At 33.7% G+C, this 20,593-nt stretch overlaps 4 protein-coding genes, 1 long non-coding RNA gene and 1 other non-coding gene across 11 annotated transcripts; 1 reads left to right on the top strand and 5 right to left on the bottom strand.

The window, feature by feature from the left end:
• Positions 1–1,742: 1,742 nt before the first annotated feature.
• On the bottom strand, positions 1,743–5,497 carry LOC107642566 (protein EARLY-RESPONSIVE TO DEHYDRATION 7, chloroplastic). The gene is made up of 4 exons (XR_002362299.2): positions 4,467–5,497; positions 4,047–4,213; positions 2,686–2,770; positions 1,743–2,174 (listed from the first exon to the last, which is right to left on the bottom strand). It is a non-coding gene; the product is annotated as a protein EARLY-RESPONSIVE TO DEHYDRATION 7, chloroplastic (transcript).
• On the top strand, positions 5,470–7,326 carry LOC110271707 (uncharacterized). Its single transcript, XR_015883438.1, has 2 exons — positions 5,470–5,603; positions 6,777–7,326. It is a non-coding gene; the product is annotated as an uncharacterized LOC110271707 (long non-coding RNA).
• LOC107639992 (alpha-mannosidase-like) lies at positions 6,013–8,915 on the bottom strand. Of its 3 annotated transcripts, XM_016343543.3 has the most exons (14): positions 8,776–8,915; positions 8,532–8,591; positions 8,383–8,442; positions 8,224–8,295; positions 8,088–8,135; positions 7,889–8,008; positions 7,744–7,809; positions 7,536–7,648; positions 7,355–7,439; positions 7,090–7,200; positions 6,894–6,989; positions 6,768–6,815; positions 6,602–6,670; positions 6,013–6,483 (listed from the first exon to the last, which is right to left on the bottom strand). In XM_016343543.3, the coding sequence occupies exons 1-14, from the start codon at positions 8,830–8,832 to the stop codon at positions 6,295–6,297; spliced, it is 1,194 nt and encodes a 397-aa protein (XP_016199029.2). In that variant the 5' UTR covers positions 8,833–8,915; the 3' UTR covers positions 6,013–6,294. The 3 variants fall into 3 exon arrangements, with proteins under 3 accessions (XP_016199029.2, XP_088343925.1, XP_088343924.1); XM_088487799.1 differs by lacking the exon at positions 8,776–8,915 and having other exon boundaries at positions 8,532–8,709; XM_088487798.1 differs by lacking the exon at positions 8,776–8,915 and having other exon boundaries at positions 6,768–6,989; positions 8,532–8,709.
• Positions 8,916–9,132: 217 nt separating this feature from the next.
• LOC148563247 (alpha-mannosidase-like) lies at positions 9,133–11,023 on the bottom strand. Of its 3 annotated transcripts, none has more exons than XM_088487800.1 (8): positions 10,988–11,023; positions 10,632–10,846; positions 10,464–10,557; positions 10,031–10,198; positions 9,839–9,928; positions 9,564–9,629; positions 9,426–9,482; positions 9,133–9,344 (listed from the first exon to the last, which is right to left on the bottom strand). In XM_088487800.1, exons 2-8 carry the CDS (start codon positions 10,817–10,819, stop codon positions 9,138–9,140), a joined length of 870 nt encoding a protein of 289 aa, XP_088343926.1. In that variant the 5' UTR covers positions 10,820–10,846; positions 10,988–11,023; the 3' UTR covers positions 9,133–9,137. The 3 variants fall into 3 exon arrangements, with proteins under 3 accessions (XP_088343926.1, XP_088343927.1, XP_088343928.1); XM_088487801.1 differs by having other exon boundaries at positions 9,564–9,661; XM_088487802.1 differs by lacking the exon at positions 10,988–11,023 and having other exon boundaries at positions 10,464–10,549; positions 10,632–10,791.
• A 520-nt stretch (positions 11,024–11,543) lies between these two features.
• LOC148563248 (alpha-mannosidase-like) lies at positions 11,544–12,446 on the bottom strand. Its single transcript, XM_088486682.1, has 4 exons — positions 12,234–12,446; positions 12,067–12,150; positions 11,821–11,909; positions 11,544–11,745 (listed from the first exon to the last, which is right to left on the bottom strand). The coding sequence occupies exons 1-4, from the start codon at positions 12,444–12,446 to the stop codon at positions 11,544–11,546; spliced, it is 588 nt and encodes a 195-aa protein (XP_088342808.1).
• Positions 12,447–14,920: 2,474 nt separating this feature from the next.
• Positions 14,921–18,201, bottom strand: LOC107642570 (MLO-like protein 4). 2 transcript variants are annotated; one of them, XM_016345964.3, is made up of 15 exons: positions 18,056–18,201; positions 17,920–17,977; positions 17,614–17,840; positions 17,411–17,527; positions 17,253–17,316; positions 17,037–17,140; positions 16,789–16,863; positions 16,606–16,691; positions 16,324–16,373; positions 16,201–16,241; positions 15,959–16,129; positions 15,817–15,852; positions 15,649–15,716; positions 15,385–15,445; positions 14,921–15,303 (listed from the first exon to the last, which is right to left on the bottom strand). In XM_016345964.3, the coding sequence occupies exons 1-15, from the start codon at positions 18,179–18,181 to the stop codon at positions 14,986–14,988; spliced, it is 1,602 nt and encodes a 533-aa protein (XP_016201450.1). In that variant the 5' UTR covers positions 18,182–18,201; the 3' UTR covers positions 14,921–14,985. The 2 variants fall into 2 exon arrangements, with proteins under 2 accessions (XP_016201450.1, XP_088345272.1); XM_088489146.1 differs by having other exon boundaries at positions 17,614–17,843.
• Between the last annotated feature and the right edge of the window lie 2,392 nt (positions 18,202–20,593).

Raw genomic sequence — 20,593 nt, forward strand, 5'->3', positions numbered from 1 at the left:
GTGTTCCATTCATTCTTGATTATATTTTATAGTTTTTTCATGACCGAAAAAAAAATACTATATAGTTTTTGTTGAAAGGATTTCTTAGGTATTTTCAATGGCAATTACAAAAGTCATCTTAATTTATTTATGGATATAAGCATGTCTATGTTTTTAAAAAAGTTTGACTCTTGTCCTACACTAGGAATAAGAAAACACCTCACTCCGGTGTTCTTACTATTTTTAAAATAAGTCAAGCTATCCAACACCACAATTATATGTAGAAAGTAGAAACCACTAACCTACTTGCTAGTAAAAATTTCAAAAAAAAAAAGAAAAAACCTCATTCTATTATTATTATTTTATAAAAGACATTTTAATTTTTTTTAATATTTTTTTAGTGTTTTAGTAATTTTGACTACTGAATCCATTTTTTATAAATATAATATCAATTTTTTTTGAATTAATTTATGAGTGTTTCAGAATATTCATAGATAAAAATAATAATTACTTTTATTTTTTAAAAAAGTTCAAGCAATCCAAGGTCACAATCATATTTACCAGTAACAAACTTGCTAGTAAAAATTTAGCATACTGCGTTAGGTACCAGATATGAATATGATACATGTTATAATATAAATAATAATAAAGGGGACATAGTTTCCACACAAAAGTAGGATTTGATTCGCTGCAAAGACTTTAGAATATTATCTTACATTGAAAAATTGATGAGAGGCTGTGTGGTACACATTCAAAAGGGATTAGATAAGTTGGTTCTCCAATAATGCTTTACCCTTCCCAAAACCCTTAAAAAGATTATTATTAAGCATATCTAACAGCAAATTATATTATTCCATAGGCCATATGGCACTAACTATCCCCATACCCTAATTCCCCAAATGTGAATCACGTATAGGTGAAGTCCAAGAGTTGCTTGGTCCACCACTGATATGATCCTCTCTCCAATGTCAATTTTCGTTTCAGATTGTGACATGTGGAGATGCTTGCTTAAATTATAGATGCACTAATGATAGATATGATTACAATTTATATCTTCTAGAAAATTTATTTTGCTCTTACGTAATATGATAAAGATGTCACACAATTAAAAAACAAAAGTAGAGCTTATCTTCAGAAAATGTGAACCATTTGGAACCCTTGTTACTTACGGTGGAAAAGTAAGTTTAAGTAAAAGAAAATATAATTTAGTATTTGTTTTGCAAAACCTAAATGTCACATAATCCTGTTATTTACTTATTTATGTCATTGTCTCAACCGGCATAGAAGAAAGGAGCCAGTAAAGATCAAATGAGTGTTTAAATCATCATCAATATCACACTGCAAAATATCACATCAGAAAATGTTGAATAAATAAGATTAGGTGAAAAAAGAGTAGCTAAAAGATAGTTAACAATAAAGTTAAAGATCAAAGTGCAAAAATATCGCACTAGAAAAAGCAATGTAGTAAGATTAGGTGACAATAAATCTCATATTTATATCAATCTGAGTAGATCCAAATACTGAAAATAACATGAGAAAATGATGTGTAACTACCTTAAGTGATAATGAAAGTACAAAATAATTAGGGCTGATTTTCCAGCACTCAGCTGTGCAATATCTTCCAATGTTCTAAGCACATATTGAAATTGGAGTAGAAACTAAAGGTAGCATAATATTCCTCGTTCCACAGAAAGTGAAAGTGGTATGATACTATAAACGCACTTTGGAAACAACTTATGCCAACAAAGGACACATGCAGCTCAGAATCAAATGTAAAATTCATTAAAATTTCTAACATTCATCCCTAAACATTAGTGAATTTTTTTTCATGCCACAAGAGAAATAAATACAACAGCCACACTTTACACATGTACATGAATACACTAAAAACAACAAATGATATGTTTATGTTCTCAACTTCTCATGTTCTCTTGGAGAAAAAAGTAGGTAATGGAAAGCTGATATAAGCTTTACATAAAATTAAATTGAGCTAATCTTCGCATAATTACTTGGAACTTTTGGCCTTAAATTCCTCAGCTGCAGCTTTAAGACCAGTTTTGGCCAGGGAGGTAGGTTTAAGAGCACTCTTAGGGTTAAGAGCCTTCCTAATCTTAACAGCAGCCCAGGCAGCACTCAAAGCATGACCAGCAGCACCAAGCCCTTCCTTTGTCGCCTCAGCAGCCTGATCTCCATATCTGCAGTATAAAAATGTCCAATATCACTTCTGAACTGTTAGAGAACGAATGGAAATTCAACCACACATCTAATGTCAACGGAAATAAAACACCGAAAAAGATTTCCTAGAGTAGATGTCGTTCTCTAAGTTGTAAAAGAAATTTCATCTGGACTCACATCAGCAAGGAAATCAAGGAAAGAATTTTGCCTACTTCTATAACAAATTAACAATACCACCAAAATGCAATCCTTATATATTTTTAAAGCTCTGCTGGTTTCTTTTGTTGGTAATTTTCTTATAAAATTACACCAAATTCAATGCAATCCTTGAGCTCTGGGTATTTGATGCAGGATTTTACATGCCACAGTGAAATTACTGGTGTACTATATGCCTCCATAATATCATAACAGTAGAATAGCCAGAGAGCATGGGCTTTTAAGTTTAGGAAATACAGATGATACAATCAACATATTAAAATCCTAATAATATACCTATATTATGATCTAGATTATACATCAAAGGAGCTTTACCTATGATTGACAAGCTCAGTTGTTACATCGGATGATGTTGACATTACATTTCTTCCAGCTACTTCAACAGCATCACACACTTTATCTGTTTACAAGAAAACAAGAACACAAAACAGTATGTAAATTTGGAAATTCAAACTTTTCCAGGATAGATCTGTCACAGGAAAAATTAGCAGTGTAATAGTAGTTAGGTTGGTAAAATATGAAGTACCAACATCACCAGTTGCTCTTAAAATTACTAATATAAAATTGTGCAGCCAGATAAATATAAATGATTACACAGACAGACAGATTTATGACCATGCCGGAAAGCCCTAACAATACCTACATGCAGATCAAGGAGATTAGATGAAAAGCAAATGATTACGTGAATAAAAAAAGGGCAGCCCCGTGCAAAACATCCCGCATTACACAAGGTCCACGAAAGGACCACACCCAAATGGGGGAATGTAAAACATCTAACCCAATGCAGACATCAGTGGTTGATTGACTTGAACCTGTGACCTTCATATCACATGCCGGCATCTCAACAATTTCTCTAATGTTCTCTTTCAAATGATTAAATGATGAAGTCTGACAAAATCAAAACTAAAAAATGGCACATAATCTAACTGACTCTGATCTAACAATTCAGCATCATAGACAAAACACCAGCATTCTCAAACTCCAAACAATTAATGTAGTTTACACTTCTCTGTAATTTAAATTATAGATTCTGATTGCAAAATAACCCAATGATAAGGGATTGACAAAGTAAACATGAAACAATCATTATGATAATCCAATGGCATCATCCTCTGTTGTAAGCACATATATGAGTGACTAACTCGGTGTACACTAAAACACTTTTCAATCTCATGCTAAACTCCACAACTATTTGAAAACAAATTTAGAACATAAAAAACAAATAAGAGAACTCTACATCTAAAATATCCTTTAGATGATGCAATATAATTACAAGGGTAAAATAAATATAATACGCAGCCAACAACGTTACACCTAAACAGATTGTAACATTTACCAAAACAACTCCTATATAGGCAAACATCCCATTTCCACCTCATTCAGTTTCTGTTATATTCCTATAAATGTATAACAAATAGAAAGCATGAACTTTGAAGCCCACAAAAAGAAAATTCTTAAGAAGCTAACAGTTATATCTTATTTTCTTTTATTTGTCCAGAGAAGATAGAGGGTCATCTACTTATTCCCTTCGTCCCATATAGTAACTAGGAAGATATTTCGTGTTTAGCTATAGGATAGAGTGTGCAACTCCAAGCAGCAAGCAATATTTTGCTGATTTTGCTGGTGCATATTGATTAACAATATCAAATACAAGCAACAATGTAACTTTGACTTACTGAATCCATCCAATGATGCAAGCACAACTTCCCCTGGGAGCATGCTGAAGAACTTCTTTCCTGCTTTTGAGTTTGCCAATGAACTGGCGAAAAATCCAGATACTTTCAGGACACCGGACAGGAACCCATTTGCCACCTTCTCTGTCATTTTACTCACTCTCTTAACCCTTAAAAGAAAAACAGAAAAGAAAAAGAGTGTCAAGTATATAAATAGCTCAAGACTGATATACAAGAAGAAAAGACAACTATAACAACTCTAACTTCTTTGGCTACAAAACATTAGCTAGAAAACAACCATCACAAAAGATTGAGACACTTTAAAATACTACTTTAAATAGCAAGAGATTTAAAAAATGCAACTTTGAGCAAAGAAAGAAACAACATTATTACAATAACAAGATCATATAACACCAAACAAACCTTCTAATCCGCTTCATGGTTTCAGGGCTAACTTGAGCTTGCGAGCGAGGGCTCATCCTCTTCTTCATAACCTCGTTCCCCCATTTCAACCTCTCCACAGTCACATCCCCACACCAAAGAATCCCCTTGATCACGTGCCCGGAACCCGCCGCAATCATCCTCGCCGCGGTTCCACTATAATCCTCCACATTTGGGGCCAGCGTGGTCCAATACGCAGCGCTCCGCTCCTCCAACATCTCCTTCTTCTTCGCCGAATCTAAATCCTTTGGCGAAGTCTCCTTCGCCAATGAACCATCTAGAACCTCCCCTTTTTTCTTCGAACTCTCAGAAACCTTCTGCACCGAGAAATTGCTACAGCTCTGCAAAACCGCGTCCAGCTCCCTCAGCAATCCCTCTTGCCCCTTCGACGCAATCGTCAACCCATAGCTCAGCAGATCGGAACCGCTCTTATCTTTCCCGCGGCTACGTTGATCTTCTTCGTCGGAATCGGAATCGGATTCGGAGCCCTTGGGGGGTCGGAAGGAGAAAAAGTAGTGAGAGTCGTCGACCTTGACGGCAGTTTCGTCCTTGGCGAGGGGCCATTGGATCTCGTCGGCAACGCGGGCGTAAACGGCGACGGCGCTGTCACCCTGCCGGAGGCGGATGATGGAGAAGTCGCCGGAAGCGAGCTCGACGCTGTAGTGGGTGTCGATGAGGTTGAGGATGGCGCCGGGGATCCTGATGAGGACCTCCTCCGTAGCGGCCGGTGGAGCAGACGGCGAATGAACACTGCCATCGCTGCTTCCGGTGTCATTTCGGGGAAATAGGGTTTGGACAAGGTCGCTGAGGTCATCAACGTCAAGGGAAGGGTAGAGAGAACTCTGCTGTTGGTGATTAGGTTTTTGGAAGGACGAATAGACTTCGGGGTTGGAGTCGATTACTTCTGGGTAGAGAGAGTTTCTGGGTTTAGGTTTCTGGGAGAAGGAATCCATTGATGAACAGTTGTTTGGAGATCGAAATTCGGAAACTTGCCACTTCAGTAACACTCTCATCCAGGCGTGGATATTGTTCTTCTTTTTGCGAGGGAAGCAAGCTGGACGAATCGGAAACTGACGCGTGGCGCCAGCTCATTTTCTGAAGCTTCCCGCCCGAATACCGGTATGAACTTCATCTTATTTTATTTCTGGTTATAGTTATGTTACGCGCTTCGGAAACAGAAACACGTTCCTTTTTTATTTTATTTTTTTTATCTTAAGTGTTAAGAAAAAACATACAAAATAAAATGGTGATATGATATTGTTGGACCGACATTAATAATCTAACAGTGGATTTAGTGTTTTCAATTTGGCTTTTGTATTATTATTCATAATTGCGTGAAGTTGATGGTAGAGTCATTAAATGAAAATTTAGTCAAATCAGTTAAATCATCTCTCAACCATCAATTTCACGTGAAGTTGATAGCATATGAGTTTCCGCCTTAGGAAAAGTATATGTAGACAATGAAAATATTAAATAATGTGAACAATAAATATATCAGATGTTCAATTCAATAGGTATACAGATGATTATATTCATTATTTTTAATTAGATGGTTATTTCTTTTGATTTGATTTATTCATGCACAGTTAACAATGACTGGATGTTCAATTCACTAGGTGTGCAAATGGTTATTAAAAGCTAATTTGAGGGTGAAGTGTTTTTTTACTTTATTAGGTCAACTCTAGAACCCATTATTCACAGGTATTATCTACCTAACAAAACCGTTACAATTAACAATGAGAGAGAAATAAGATGCTGATTTTTGTTTTAACGAAGATCCTTGTACTAATTAATGTTAAGTACATTGTTTTCAAAATTTCAAGAGGAATGTACGTATTTCCATGGGGCCAAGCTCAACAAGAAGATGGAAACTGTTAACAGGTCCACCTTTAAGTGGTGGTGGTTGTTGCCCCTTGTCGCCCTCAACCTTCCATATCTTCTTCTTCATGTTTGACTTCTCTTGGTTTGCTGATAAATTAACCTCCTTTAATTCCTTTATCTACAAAATGTTTGAGGAAAAAGCACTAATTACCAATCAAACATTTAACCAAAATTGTTCTTCACTTGGACGGCAAAAAATTCACATTGTACTCATCTATGGGAGAGTGTTAAGTTACCTTTTTTGAGGCAAACATTCTCTTCAATTTAACTTTAGCCAAACTTGAATAGTGAGCATCTTCACTTTGCTGGTTTAGCATTGAAAAAACATGAGAGAAACTTTGAGTAATTCGGTAGCAGAAAGAAAGTTAGCATCAAGTGATTCCTGCTAATTAGTTATAATACCTCATATAGATGTGCCAAACGGAGGAGCACACTGCCATCATCCAATTCCTGCAAAATGCATTGAGTAAGAGAGCGCGCGCGCACGGGTGCAATGCAAGAGCAGAAAACTATTGTAGCTAAGTGTACCTCAAGAGTTATCAAAGCAACATTGGGAGGCAAGCTGTAATTTGGGTCCATCACAGTTCCTTTGCTCAAATATGAGGACTTCCAATTTCCTATGTTCTGATCAATTATTCAACATCGAATATATGTTATATGGAAAATTGGCAATGAAATGTAGCATAACATATCAAGTAAATCATGTCATAGTATGAAGGCATACCTCATGTGTAAAAGCCAATAAGAGCGGGGAGTAAACTTCCTGACCAGTTGAACGGCGCCAGCGGGAACCATCTCCTAGTTTGTGGATGCCCATGTAATAGTTTCCTCTTACCTGATACAAAGAATGATTTTACTTCAGAGTGATTTAAAATTATCTGCATTTCAGTCAAACATATATATGCCTTAACATGAACATTCTTTTTTCATTGAATCAATTAGCTAGGAGGATGTGTAAAAATATAAAGTAATGGGTGATGTTAGCATACTGTTAGCCCTTGGCATTTATCATCTATGCAAACTTGTTCATCAAGTGATTCGCCTACTCCTCTGCCATCCTCGGTGAGCATGCGCCTTGTGTGGTAAGAAAAATAAGCTATGAGTGAGTGTTCTGCATACAATGAAATCTTACTGAAATAATATGCAATTTCATGTTGTTTGGTATTGTACCTATGAAGCATTAGTTCCACCTCACCATCTCTAATGCTCGCGCCACCAGTGGCACGATCAACTAGGACTGAGAATTCAGACTTCTTATCCTTAATATAAATTCCTAAATTAAGCTGCAAAGGGAGACACAAGTAAAGATAAAACATTTTTAGAAAAACCAAATACTAATCATTAGCAACATGAAAAATAAATGGAGTGAAGGCCTTACTGGATAATAGTTTCCTGCTACAGGTTGATTAACTTCAAGGGGCCAATCTTCCCTATAACCTCGAACCTGCATAACCATTTTTTCGGTTTACATCACCGGATTCTTCTTTGTCAATGGAAGAAAAGTTGTGTAATTAAGAGTTTACCCGTTTGAGAAAATCTCTTCCATTAGAATCAGTATAAAATTCCTTGTTTGTAACCATATTTGATGTCATTTGTGTGATCACCTCTTTCCCAACTTCATCATCTGTGGGAATTGGACCAATCTGCACAAATGAATTTGTCTTAACTCATAACCTTATCTGTTCATAATCCAAACAAAGCCATAGTACTAAAGTGACTTACAGTGTATTCAACTTCAGCATGCTCTTTATCTCTATAGAGCCTAGTGACCTATCATAAACAAATAATAAGTCAATCATGCAACTCATCTTAAGAACAAAACTCTCACATAAATTGATATATAATAAGATTTTCTAACCTGGTAAATCCAAGAACTAATATTCTGATGTACCTCATGAACTAGTGGTCCTTGAACTACCTTGTAGGACACCTGTATTATATCATATTAATCCACAATATCTTGCATAAAAGTAAAGCCTTATAACATTTAAGTTTTGGTACACTAGCCAGAACTTACTGATCTTGAAACAATCTTTGGAGAGGATCCATTAGGCCGGAATATATATGCACCAGAAGCCTAGAGAAAAAACACACACTGATATTGAAGAAACACTCTTTTAGTTTAATTGTCATTGGAATTAGTACTCTGTGAATCAATTCAAATACCTGATCCGACTCGTCGCTAGAGCCATACCAGAGATAGCTTTGCTGAATTGGTATATCAACCTGGAAAATTTGGTTTGTCAACCAGAACCTTTTCTTTGGTGCATGAATTTGTTGAAGGTCAATTTTCATTAACAAATAAATATTGTAGAGGTTTTTTGGTTGTGAAATTTATCATGAATGACACCTCAATAATTAAAAAAAATGGAAATTCTTGTTTGCCTTATAAACATGCAAATTTACTTACTCCAGTTCTGGAATTATACATCCTTTCAAGTTTTCCAGACTCGGAAGAAAAGGACATCTTCAAATTTCCGGGTCCTAATTCAATGGTCTTGTTTTTCTGAATGATTGAATGTGATGAGACAAATCCATTTCTACCTTTGACTACTCAAATTTCAAGATAATATACAAAGGCATATCAGAAGCAGAAAATATAGATGAGAAACAGAACTGGGTAGTTTTTTTTTTTTCTTACAAACATCGAATTATGTTATCAACATTAACGAAAGTAACAACCTTTTAGCTAAATGATCATCCAAAAGAATCAATTATTGAATACAGTTCATGCATCAAAATTAAACTCGCACGATACCTTTTCCCGGTGCTCTAGAAATGAAGTATGTAGTCCATCCAAGAGGAGGCACTGACACCTGAAACAGAAGCCAGTATTTTTGGGGCTTGCTTTGGTGAGAATCCTAAATAGGCCTTGACATATAATTCTCTTAAATTTCTTGTAACATTATCCACTTCCACATATTGTGTTTCGACCTTATTCCCAAACGAATCTTCGACAACAAGATTAGCATCATTAACCTAAAAGCAGAGAATAGTTCTAGTCACATTGTGCAAAAATGTACAAAGTAGCCACAATAATATAAGCAAACATATACTCACTGGTATTCTGATAATATCAGAACGATTCCATCCAAGTGGATTATATACCAATAACACCTGGAATCAAGCATTAAGATAGGATAAATAAAATTACAAAAATTTAACCAACATTCATAAACAAAAATGTAATAACATTACCAAACTTTTTCCTTGAAGATTATTGTCTGAAGTTGGTGGGCAGTAACTGATATTGAGTAGTTGACACTGATAAAATCAAATGACAGATACTTCATAATCTTCAAAAGACACATTTTACATAAGTTGGATAATCAAGTACTAAAAATGAATGTCATTCAACATGTTTTTATATATATGATTTTGCAGGGCACATAGACAAGACAGTTGACTGCTTAAATCATTCAGTTAAGATGAAAGTTTGTTCCATAACCGTAGTATGATTTGGAATTAGTTACCTGGGAAAATACCGATGCAGGTGTTGAGCGATGAACTCCAGGATTCTTGCTAGCAAGATTAGCCAAAGAAGAACTAATGACAGCTTCAGCCTATAAGAAAACAATGTGGAGAATTATATTACTGGAAAACAAATTCTAATGTAGGATACAAAAATAGATTATGATCATTTTTCAAAATTTGATGCTGCTGACCTTAGATGCTCCAATAGCAAGCCTTTTCATGTAGTCATTAGTTGTATGCTGCTTGGCAGTACCAGAAACAGCATCATGATGCTGTGCAATTGCTAGAGCATCTCCAAGGTCATAAGTGTGGCTTACTGTGGTTTTCTTTCCAGCCAAGAATTCAAGTTGACGCGCTGTCTATATCGAAAAATTGAAATATTGGCAATGATCATTGTTCAGAGTTGTATTTTGAGGACCAAACAAAGAAATGATTTTAGGTTCAAATCTTCTCTAAGATTGAAAATGCTAAAAGCTGCTGTTAGTTGCTTCTTTTACATATTCTTTTGCAATTCTTCTTAATTTTTTTAGAAATATATACAAATACATAAAGACTGGTTTTATTTTTTCCGAGTAAAATAAGAATCAAAGAAGTGTGAAATCATTAAACCAATGTGAATCATACCAAATAGTATGCACTCAGCATTCTAACATATCTCTTAAATGCAGGGCGACTGCTGAAATATCCTGTCCAATAAGCATTTACTCTATCTGCATAGCTAAAAAAAAATCATCATCAATAATAAGAGCATGAGCTGCTTCATTAACAAAAGAACCTTAAACAGATCCTTACGGAAAGTAATCATCAGTTTTCAGAGGCCATGATTGGTTTGCTGCATTTTTAGCATCAGTGTAAAGTGATGGTGTAGAATACAAAGCATTCACTCTGCCATCCTTATTAACATGGTGAATTAGTTTATCCATTTGCTTGAACCAAGTTTCTGCATATTGGTATTGGAAATCATCGCCCATTGTCCACATAATATGGTTTGTTCTAGTCACATTTGCCTATTATATGTACAAGCAAAGTTAAAACTTTAAACACAACTCTTTTTATATTTATTCAATTTTGAATGGCAGGAATGAACACTAAGAAAATTGCACTATCCACTATGCATTAGCATAAGATCTTGTAGATAATGGGATTACTTGTGCAACAGCAGCAGCAATGAAGTCCTCAACTCGATCTTTAACATAGTAATCAAATAGATGAGGATCATCCTGAAAGTTGCATGCAGATTGTAACATAGCATGAATGAGCCTCTTGGTTTAACAAAATATCTGCAATAATCCAAAAGGTTTCAACTTTCAAGTAGTAGATAGAATGTTAGAACCTGGATGGGATCATACGTATCGTCGATTTCAAAATGAAAACCTGCTGGTGGACTATAATGAACCGGAAAAGCATTGGCAAAAATCTGCAGAAAACAATCAACAGAATTAGTCATTTTTAAGCTAAAGAAATGATTGAGAGTACACAAGTTCCAATCAAGACCTGTGCTGAAGATCCAAATGTTTTGGATCCACGCCACACAACTTCGAGAGATTTATCAACTTTTCGCTTATCTCTATCCTGATAATCAATCCTAGCAAAGTGTACAGATTCAAACCCAAGCTGCAAGAACAGTATCAAATCAAAGTTTTCATTTTTGTTCAGAACAACCACTAATTATAATGAAACTGTCACAATTAGGATTTAATACACTTAACATTCCAATTTAAGACAACACACCTCAGCACCAAGGAGATAAGCTTGAACAGCAGAATGCCCAAATGGATCAATCTGCCACCCGGCTCGAGGGACCTTGTTGAAGTGTTTCTTGATGAAGAGATGACCAAATGTAGTTTGATCAATCATGTCTATGTAATGGGTGGTTGCTTCATCATGCATGCACCAACCACCGTTTCTGCCATCATCACAATCACATTCATTCCTCATTGACATCAAAGATAACTAACTAACTAACTAAATAATTGCATACATGAATTCTAGCTGCCCTGCATCCACAAGCTTTCTCACTATTGCTTGTGTCTCTTGATTTTGTTCTACCCACCATCTATTGAAAAATGCCTGCCATAGTATACCATTCATGTTAATAAGTTAACTTCACGTGTGAAGTTGATAGCTGAGAGCCGTTAGATGACACTTTAGTCAAATTTGTCAAATCATTTAATCAACTTTACATGAAGTTAACTGCATATAAGTTTTCACCATATATATATATTACCATTTCAGCAAACACAAATTTCCTATTTGGGTCCTTCTGCAGTGACATAACCACAGAGTCCAGCACATTCTCAACACATGCCACCTGAAAAACATTCAAACACAATACACCAATGAGGCTAGAAACTAAAAGAACAATGCAAGTAACTGTATGAGACTAAGAGGAACCTGAATAGTTTTGTTTGACCCAACATAGTATTGGTCAACAGTTTTGAGCCAACCAACATCATCATGGGAATGTGGAACAAGATGAACATTGATTTTGCCTGGGACTACACCTGCTCCAGTGTTGTGCTTTGCAGAAATCACTACTCTGACATATAAACAAAACAATGAGAGAGCATTTAGATACTCTGAAACTGGTTTCGTTCTCTTTCCCATTTCCAAACCCAGACAACTTGATAGTGAATACAAAAAGCCAAAGCCTTTTATGGTGAAGTTTTATTAGTATTTTAGTTAAAAAAAAATACTATTTACACACTAAAATCAGGTACTATGTATTTATATAGAAATATATACGTAGTTTAATTTATTTTTAATGTATATTTTATATTTATTTTTAATATGTATTTTATATTATAATGTATATCTACTGATGAATAATTTTAGTATACGCATAATATGATTATTTAGTTTAACATATCTGGGTGATGTGCAAAATTAATTATGCTATATAATATAGATTTAACATGCTTTATTGTTTAGAAATGAATTAGATAATATGTAAAAATATTATACAAAACATTCGACTAGCAATTTGTATATGATTTATATAATTATTCGAAAAAATACAAAAAATATACAATTTTAATGTACATAATAATTATATTTAATCATTATTTTTTAATTTAATTGAGTAACAGTATGTACTAAATTTAATTAATTAAGAAATTTAAAATTTTATTTAATAGTATATTAAAAATTTATTTAAAGTTTATAACAGTTGATAATAAATGACACATTAATATTATATAGAAATTTAATTATTTTTTATATTATAAAATTGAAAAATTATTATGTATGTAAAATTATTGAAGTGATACAAATACAAAGAGTAATATATATGACAAAAATTTATTTTATTATATATTTAGATCAATTTTTATATGATATAAATAAATATATAGATGCAATTTTACCAATTTAAATAGTTTGATGATATATCTTCTTATGAACTGTAGAGAATAGTTGCGATAATAATCTAATTGGATAAGAATAAATTTATTTATTGTTGAAATAGTTAAATCACTTAATAAAATATGTTATAATAAAATAATATCATAGTATATTACCATATTATATATGAGTTTGCTTTTGATTTTATTTAGTTTGATATTAAATTGGTTTAGGTTCATCTTTATCAGATTGATTTTGCAATTATATTTAGATTTTATTCTTTAACCTTATAAGTAGGTTGTTCTTATCATATACAAAACACACATTTCACCCAACTAAATAATATAAAATTTATCTCAAATCTTTATTTTTCTTTTACAACCATATTTTATTATTTTCTCTGTATCAACTTCATATATTCTTATGTCAAAATAAAAGAAAATTATCAAAAAGAGAGAAGGATGGAATTTTGAAGAAGTAAGTTTAGAATTGCATTTATTGTAAATAATTACTATGTCTGTTAAGAAATGTACTCTACTTCTATAACTGTTATGTTAATTGAAAAGGTTGTCCCAGTCCTACTCAAAATAATGACTACATCATCTTTGACACCTTCTAACTATGACTAGTGGCCAACCCCCTTTGTCGTCTTTAAAATTTTTTTGCGTTTGTTTATAAAGATGGAAGAGTAAGAGAGATATAAAATTTGTGTATTTTGTGTTCATTTTAATAAATAAAAAAAATATACTGATAAAGAATATATTTTATTTTTTTTATTATTCTTATTTTTTTTGTAATTATATTTTGAATTTAACTAACTTGTTTTTTAAAAATACATTTTAAAAATATAATATAAAAAAATTATTTTTTATAATAATTTTTATAAAATATTTTTTTATAATATACTTAATTTATATCTTTATACCATAAGTTAGCAAAATTTTTATATTTTTTAAATTTTTTAAATAAATTAAATTATAATTTAATATTAAATAAATATAAAAATATTAATTTTTATATTTTTATTTTTTATATTTTATTTTTAGTATCATATTTTCATAATAAATGCAGCCCTACTTTCTTTTGTGTACAGTATATGATGCATGGATTAAGTTATTGAAGCTCACGATTTACAAGGCCAAAAAGTGGTATACAGGAGTCACATGAATATACACATACATGATGATTGAGGAATTATATGAAGCAGTTGCGTGTAATTATATTATTCTAGTGAGCAACTTAACTAACATGTGAAAAGGAATTGTCGTGTCTTGTGTGTCTTTGGGTTAATGTGCATGGCTTTCATTGCCACGCTACATGTTCACGGATTCCTCTATCTCGGTTGCTTCTAATTTCTAACATTAAGAAAGGAAAATGCACACATGTCTAAGAGTTTTGGAAAATCTAAGTTATTTACTTTATTTTTTAGGCGCGTATGTTTCACAGTTTCAGTGTATAAATCAATCACTTTGCACTACCTCACATTAAAAATGGCTAATCATAAGTTTTGTTTTGTTTTTTTTTTTAATTATAATGAGAACTAGTCTCAGTTTGCTATTAAAAAAAAAATTATTTTGGGATTTACTTGGATATTATTGTTAAATTTTGATTAAGCGAAGTAAAAATAGCTTTAATTTATATTATAAAACCATATATCTTTATAGATGTAACGTTACGTGTCAGTGTATCAAAATTAATTTTATATTTTCATTAGAGTAAACAATATTGAGAGTTGAGAGGATGTAATAATACTAAGTTCTCCAAATCAATTCATCACAATTTTCACAATGTTAGCAAAGTAATCTCAAGAAAGTGGAAGAGGATATGAATCATCATCATCATCATCATCATGACTAAGAAATGGTTCATTTCTTTGTGTTCTGGAAGAGACATAATCAAAATGATGATGAGAGTAACAATAATCATGTTTAGTTCCAGAGGAGCTTCCTTCCCCACTGATTAACTTGTCCATTGCATTGTTGATACCAGAATCCGATGATGGAGATGTTTCAGAAACCAGTGCTTGAGGGGAACTCTGTTTGTGCTTCACTCTTCTCTGCCATTTAGACAGTGATTCTCTCACATTCTCTGACACCACTGACTTCTTGAACCTTGACCCCATCTGCATTCACATAACCAAGCATTTTGAGAAGAACAACTTCTCATAATGTAGAACAACAACAACAATAAGAATCTCCTTAACCTGTGTGATGATAACATATAGAGGAAATGTTATGAAGCTGCACCATACTTGTGAGACTACCCTGTGGAATAGTTATCAAAAGAAACAAAATTTGTTATATGGTGGAAACTCACGTGTAGTTATCTATGTGAAGTTGCTAGTTGAGAATCGTAAGATGATTTAATATGTTTGAATAAACTGTTATCTAACGTCTGTCAACTATCAACTTCACATGAAGATAACTGATGTATTGAGAAACAAGTTCAACAACAAATGTATATGTACCCGAATGATAAGCGGATTGCAATAAAGGTTTTGTTTTTCATGAAACAAGAAGGTTCTTTGATTTCCCACTGCAACCCAAAAGATTATGCAATGAAATGTTATGGTTAGTAGTTAGTAATTTGCGCGCGAAGTTTTACACAGTCGTCTAATCTTGTAACGTTATCTTACCAAGGACCATAAGAAAGATGCCATCTCAAACGCATTCTGCAAGATTACAAGAAGAGGAAAACATGAACAGATTAAGAGAATTTTATGTATAAGCAATAATGGAAGGTAGAAAATGGAAGCAGAACTGATAATACATACTGACCAAGAAGGATATCAAGTGTATTAAGCGCAACAAAAACCTTGGCTTTCCAAACCAAAAGAGTTCATCTCTCAAATTAAACTGATGAGGCTTAACATAAGGGCAACGATCTACTATTTCAGTAGCCAACTTTACCACCACTCGGTGCAATTTAGTACCAATTATGAGTATCAACTGAATAAACAAGTTAGTTGGTAGAGTGTAAAAGATAGATTTTAAGTAACATACATCATGTTAGGACTTACAATTGCTGGAACAAAGGAAAGCCAAAAGTAAAAGTTGCTTCCTGAATGATAGTAGAAAAATTTAGACCATGATTTTCTCAACAAGAAGCTTTTGATCCAAGTTTTATACTCCCAGCAACTTACCATGAAAATTTAGAAATATGCAGCATATGGCATATATCCAGAGAAGCACACTGTCAAAAGTCCAAATGAAAGCTATCAATTTCTTACTTCCAAAAACAATAAAACAAAGAAATTCAATATAAAGGTAGCCTTCAATGTGCTAGCTTTGATAATCATATGCAGGTTTGCATATATACTTAATCATATCTCTATTCAATTATAATTAAGCTAAGTCCAACTATACAGTTACTAAATTTGTTAACTAATTAAAGAGAGGCTCTACATGCATCTTAGAGCAATTACCTAACACCAACAATGTCACGAAATTCATCATCCATGCTTCGCAGCATATAGTTGTGGAAATCATATGTCAGGGGAAGCTCATGATTCTACAAAACACCAGAAGAAAAGTATATACATATAGCAATAAGAAAATGCAGAAACATTAGCTTCTTCATATGTTTTCAAGAACAAAAGAATACTGACAGTAATGAAGCCTAAGCGCAACGCCATGTAATCAGCACAGTTGATAGAACTCCAGAATTGGCGGCTGAAGCATAGCTGCAAGCAATGTAGGATCATCAATGTCAGTATATGAGATGCTATTTTCCTTTGATTGTGTTGACCCTTTCACAATGAATTGCTAATACCTTGTTTTAGTCCTTTTCACAGATCTAAACAAACACTACATTAAAAGATAAAACAAGAAAAGAAGGAAAGGGTATGTAGAATACCAGCCAAACAAGAACTTTGTGATTACTCCAGGGATGGGATGTTTGGTGAAAGACGAACGTTGTAAGCCGATTCAATCTTATGCTTGATGTAGTTTGTGGAGTACCTAAACTAACATAATTTGATAGGAGTTAATTAAACAAAAAAGAAAGATCAGAAATAACAAAATAAACTGATTATCAGCTCAATGAAAAGTTATATAAGGTGAAAGTAGTAACCTTGCAAGCTTTGTTGTAAAGCCATAGTCTTTGCTTCATTTTCCCATGTTCTCCAGCTATATATCTGAATGAAACTAAAACACATAAATGTTAGTATCTAATAACCACAAAATAGGAAAAGCAAGAAGAAAGTTTTGAACAATGACTGCTGATTCAACCTTGATCATGGCCAAGGCAACAGCAACAAAGCTATATGTAACATGTGTGATTGCAAGAACAAACATAAAGCGATGAAGCTGCTCAAGGCTCTCATAAGAAGCCAATGATTCATGTCCCTACATGAAGAAGCAAAGTCACAAACTTTTAGAATTGAAAGAAACTAGATTGCTTGCATTAGCTGATTAAGAATTGAAAGTAGCACCTCAGGACAATAATTTCGGAGGCCAATGTGGAGTTTCTCTTTGGAATCACTGTTATTATAGTGTGAAGTATGCCAGAAAATATTGTGTTGCACTGCTGTTCCAGAAATGTCTTTGACTGCACAAGGGAAGAACCTGCTGCTTAATGCTGATGATTTGACACAAATCTTCGCCACAAAGATAATCCAATGACCCATGATCAATGACAGCAGCCCAAACAGCATTAATTCTGCTTCAAATGGACATCAAAATTTGATAATAAGTTTTACATGTTTTGAAATGTTTATGGGAATAGTACTATGTATTACCTTCTTGGATCTTTTCCAGAGCAGAAAGCAGAGATTTTCTCTTGGTTCTGGCCATCCACTACATGAAAAACTCATGAGAAACTCTTGGATCACACACACAGTGACAATGGAAAAAAAAAGGAAGATCTTGATTCACCTTAAGAAACTTCTTTAATGTGCCATGAAACAAGAAACTAAGAGAAACAAGGATAGTGACAACAGTTGCCACAGCCCAAGTTGGTGTTTCTGACAAGGATCTTTCTTCTCCGATTGGTTCCATCATAATCCCAATAAGATTTTGTCACGAAACTTGAAAGTAGTAATCACAATAACAATAACAATTGATGGTATGGAGTATGGTGTCTTGAATGCAATGAAGAACATGCATTAATTAATGTGGATGTGTAGTTGGTGACACAAAATTGTGTCCCCAGAAAGATTAAAAATGGAGCATATGCATGTGATGTTGTTTTCACGTAGCAGTTAAAGTTGCAGTTGGGCAGCATTATGGTCCCATTAACTGATCTTCCTACCCTTCTCAGTCACTATCAACTTGGATCTGTAACCATCATTCAACATTATTATGATTACTTTTTGACCAATATGGCAATACCCCATGCTATAGATCCAACATGCAGGGACCAATTTTGTGAATATGTGTATAGCCAACCCAATAATTTTATAATTATTAATTAATTGTTATTTTTATCATATTTCTTTTACTGTTATTATTATTATTTGATCTTTTATAAGGAAAAAAAATTGTCGGTTATTATTATTTGCCTTTTTCATGCTCCTTATTAACAAAGTTATCTTTCTAAAAGTGATGCAAAAATCACAATTACCAGAACAAATGTAACTATTAACTATCCTATTTAAATGAAATTTTTTCTTTCAAAAGTTTAAATCTATTATTAAATATAAAAGTAGATACATAAGTTTACTCACTTTACTTTTAAGATATGTTTCTCCTCCTATTAATGTCATGTCAGTAACATCGCTTACTTGGCAAAATTTTAGAATCAACCACTCAATTTTTGCCAAATTATCTATTATTTTCAAATCAGCAAAAAAAATAATCCCTATATTTATTATATCTTACCATTATAAACAATACAATAAGTTTATAACCCCCAATAATTAATTTATAAATAACTCATTAAATGTAATAAACATTGATGGTTTTTAGTGGCTAAGAGAAGGAGGATTGAATCTTAACCCATTTTTCACTTAATAACACTTGTTGGTCTTTGAAACAACTTTTGGAGACTTTTTTATTTTTGTCTCGTACCCAACCACGAGACTTTTTCTTTTTATCTCCTGGGCAGCAGAAACAGAAATGGAGTAGAAGAAAGAATTACACCAAGATATATCATGGTTCAGCTGCTAAGTGTAAGACAGCCTACATCCAGTCTCCATCACAACAATGATGGAATTTTACTATAATCATTCTTGATTACAAACACCAATTCTCCCTAAGAACTACCCTTCCTATCTGGGACAAGTCCAGAATCTAAACCCCAATCCTGAACTTGACTTGGTTACAACCAAACTTTCAACTGCTAAGTGCTAACCCAACTTGTAAGGGGATTCCCACAGAATCATGAAACACAACACCGATGTACAAAGGAACTCTAAGGACATCTATGGCTTTTTCTTTTAATTTTGCACTCTTTGCCTTTTTCCGCTCTATGGCTTTTTCTTACAAACCTCACTGTTTGCCTTTTTCCATGAGATTTAAGACAGACAAAATTAAACAAAAAAATTACAAAATGAAGAACATTGAAGGAGAAGAACTTCTGTTAGCTTAGTTAGCTATGAGAACTCTGTGCCTTGCACTCTCACTCCTTGATTCAAGCCCTGGCTGTTCACCCTTACTTATAGAGGGAAGCCTCCACGGTTGAAACCAAATAAATCAAGCTAAACTTCTTCTTCTTCATGCAAACCGGTTCGGCCAGAGTGAGAGGAGAGATAACCAGATGCAAAACCCAACATGCAATTACCTCTAGTCCTTCCTTGGTCACCAATCTTCATCAATCCGAGCCCTCCATCTTGCCTTGCCCACCAAGACGGATTCCTAGCCCTTGATGAGTTATGATGATGACAGCTTTATCTGCTCCAAGTTCTGCCTTCTCCATCACGTAGCCACTGTAGCTACCTCCTGTGGTGGTTGAGCAAAATCAGAGACAAGCCATCTCTTCAAGGATCTTCCTCTATTGACCGAAATCTTCTTCATCCATTTTTGGTATGGAGAAGCTGAGATCTCTTCACCAAATATTACCATAAGTGATGAAAATCTCAGCCACAACATACTTTTTGTTTTCTTTTTCTTGCCATCATTGGGATTGTCTTATAGCTTGCTTCTCCTTCTTTTCGGTGGCTAGGCTTAGCTTCCATTCTTTCTCTGTGAGGTGACCGAAAATGGAGAAGAGAGATGAGAGAGAAGAGAGAGTTGAAAGAAAAGCAATTAAATGAAATTGAACAAATTAAAAATGAGTTGCTTTTACTTCTCTCTTTGCTGAGTAGCGTGTAGCATTAAGGCCATCAATCAAATCAATGACAATTTCTCTCTCATTGTTCTAAGGTCTGCATTAACTCTCCTTAATAAAATTTTGAATTCCATCACATGATAAACAAAGTAGATCCGTTGGAAGCATGAAGCAAAATATTTGCTTTCTCTCAATATTGGTTTCGG

The sequence above is a fragment of the Arachis ipaensis genome, chromosome B5 (genome assembly GCF_059453495.1).
Source record: "Arachis ipaensis isolate K30076 ecotype BB chromosome B5, ASM5945349v1, whole genome shotgun sequence".
Classification (NCBI taxonomy): Eukaryota; Viridiplantae; Streptophyta; class Magnoliopsida; order Fabales; family Fabaceae; genus Arachis; species Arachis ipaensis.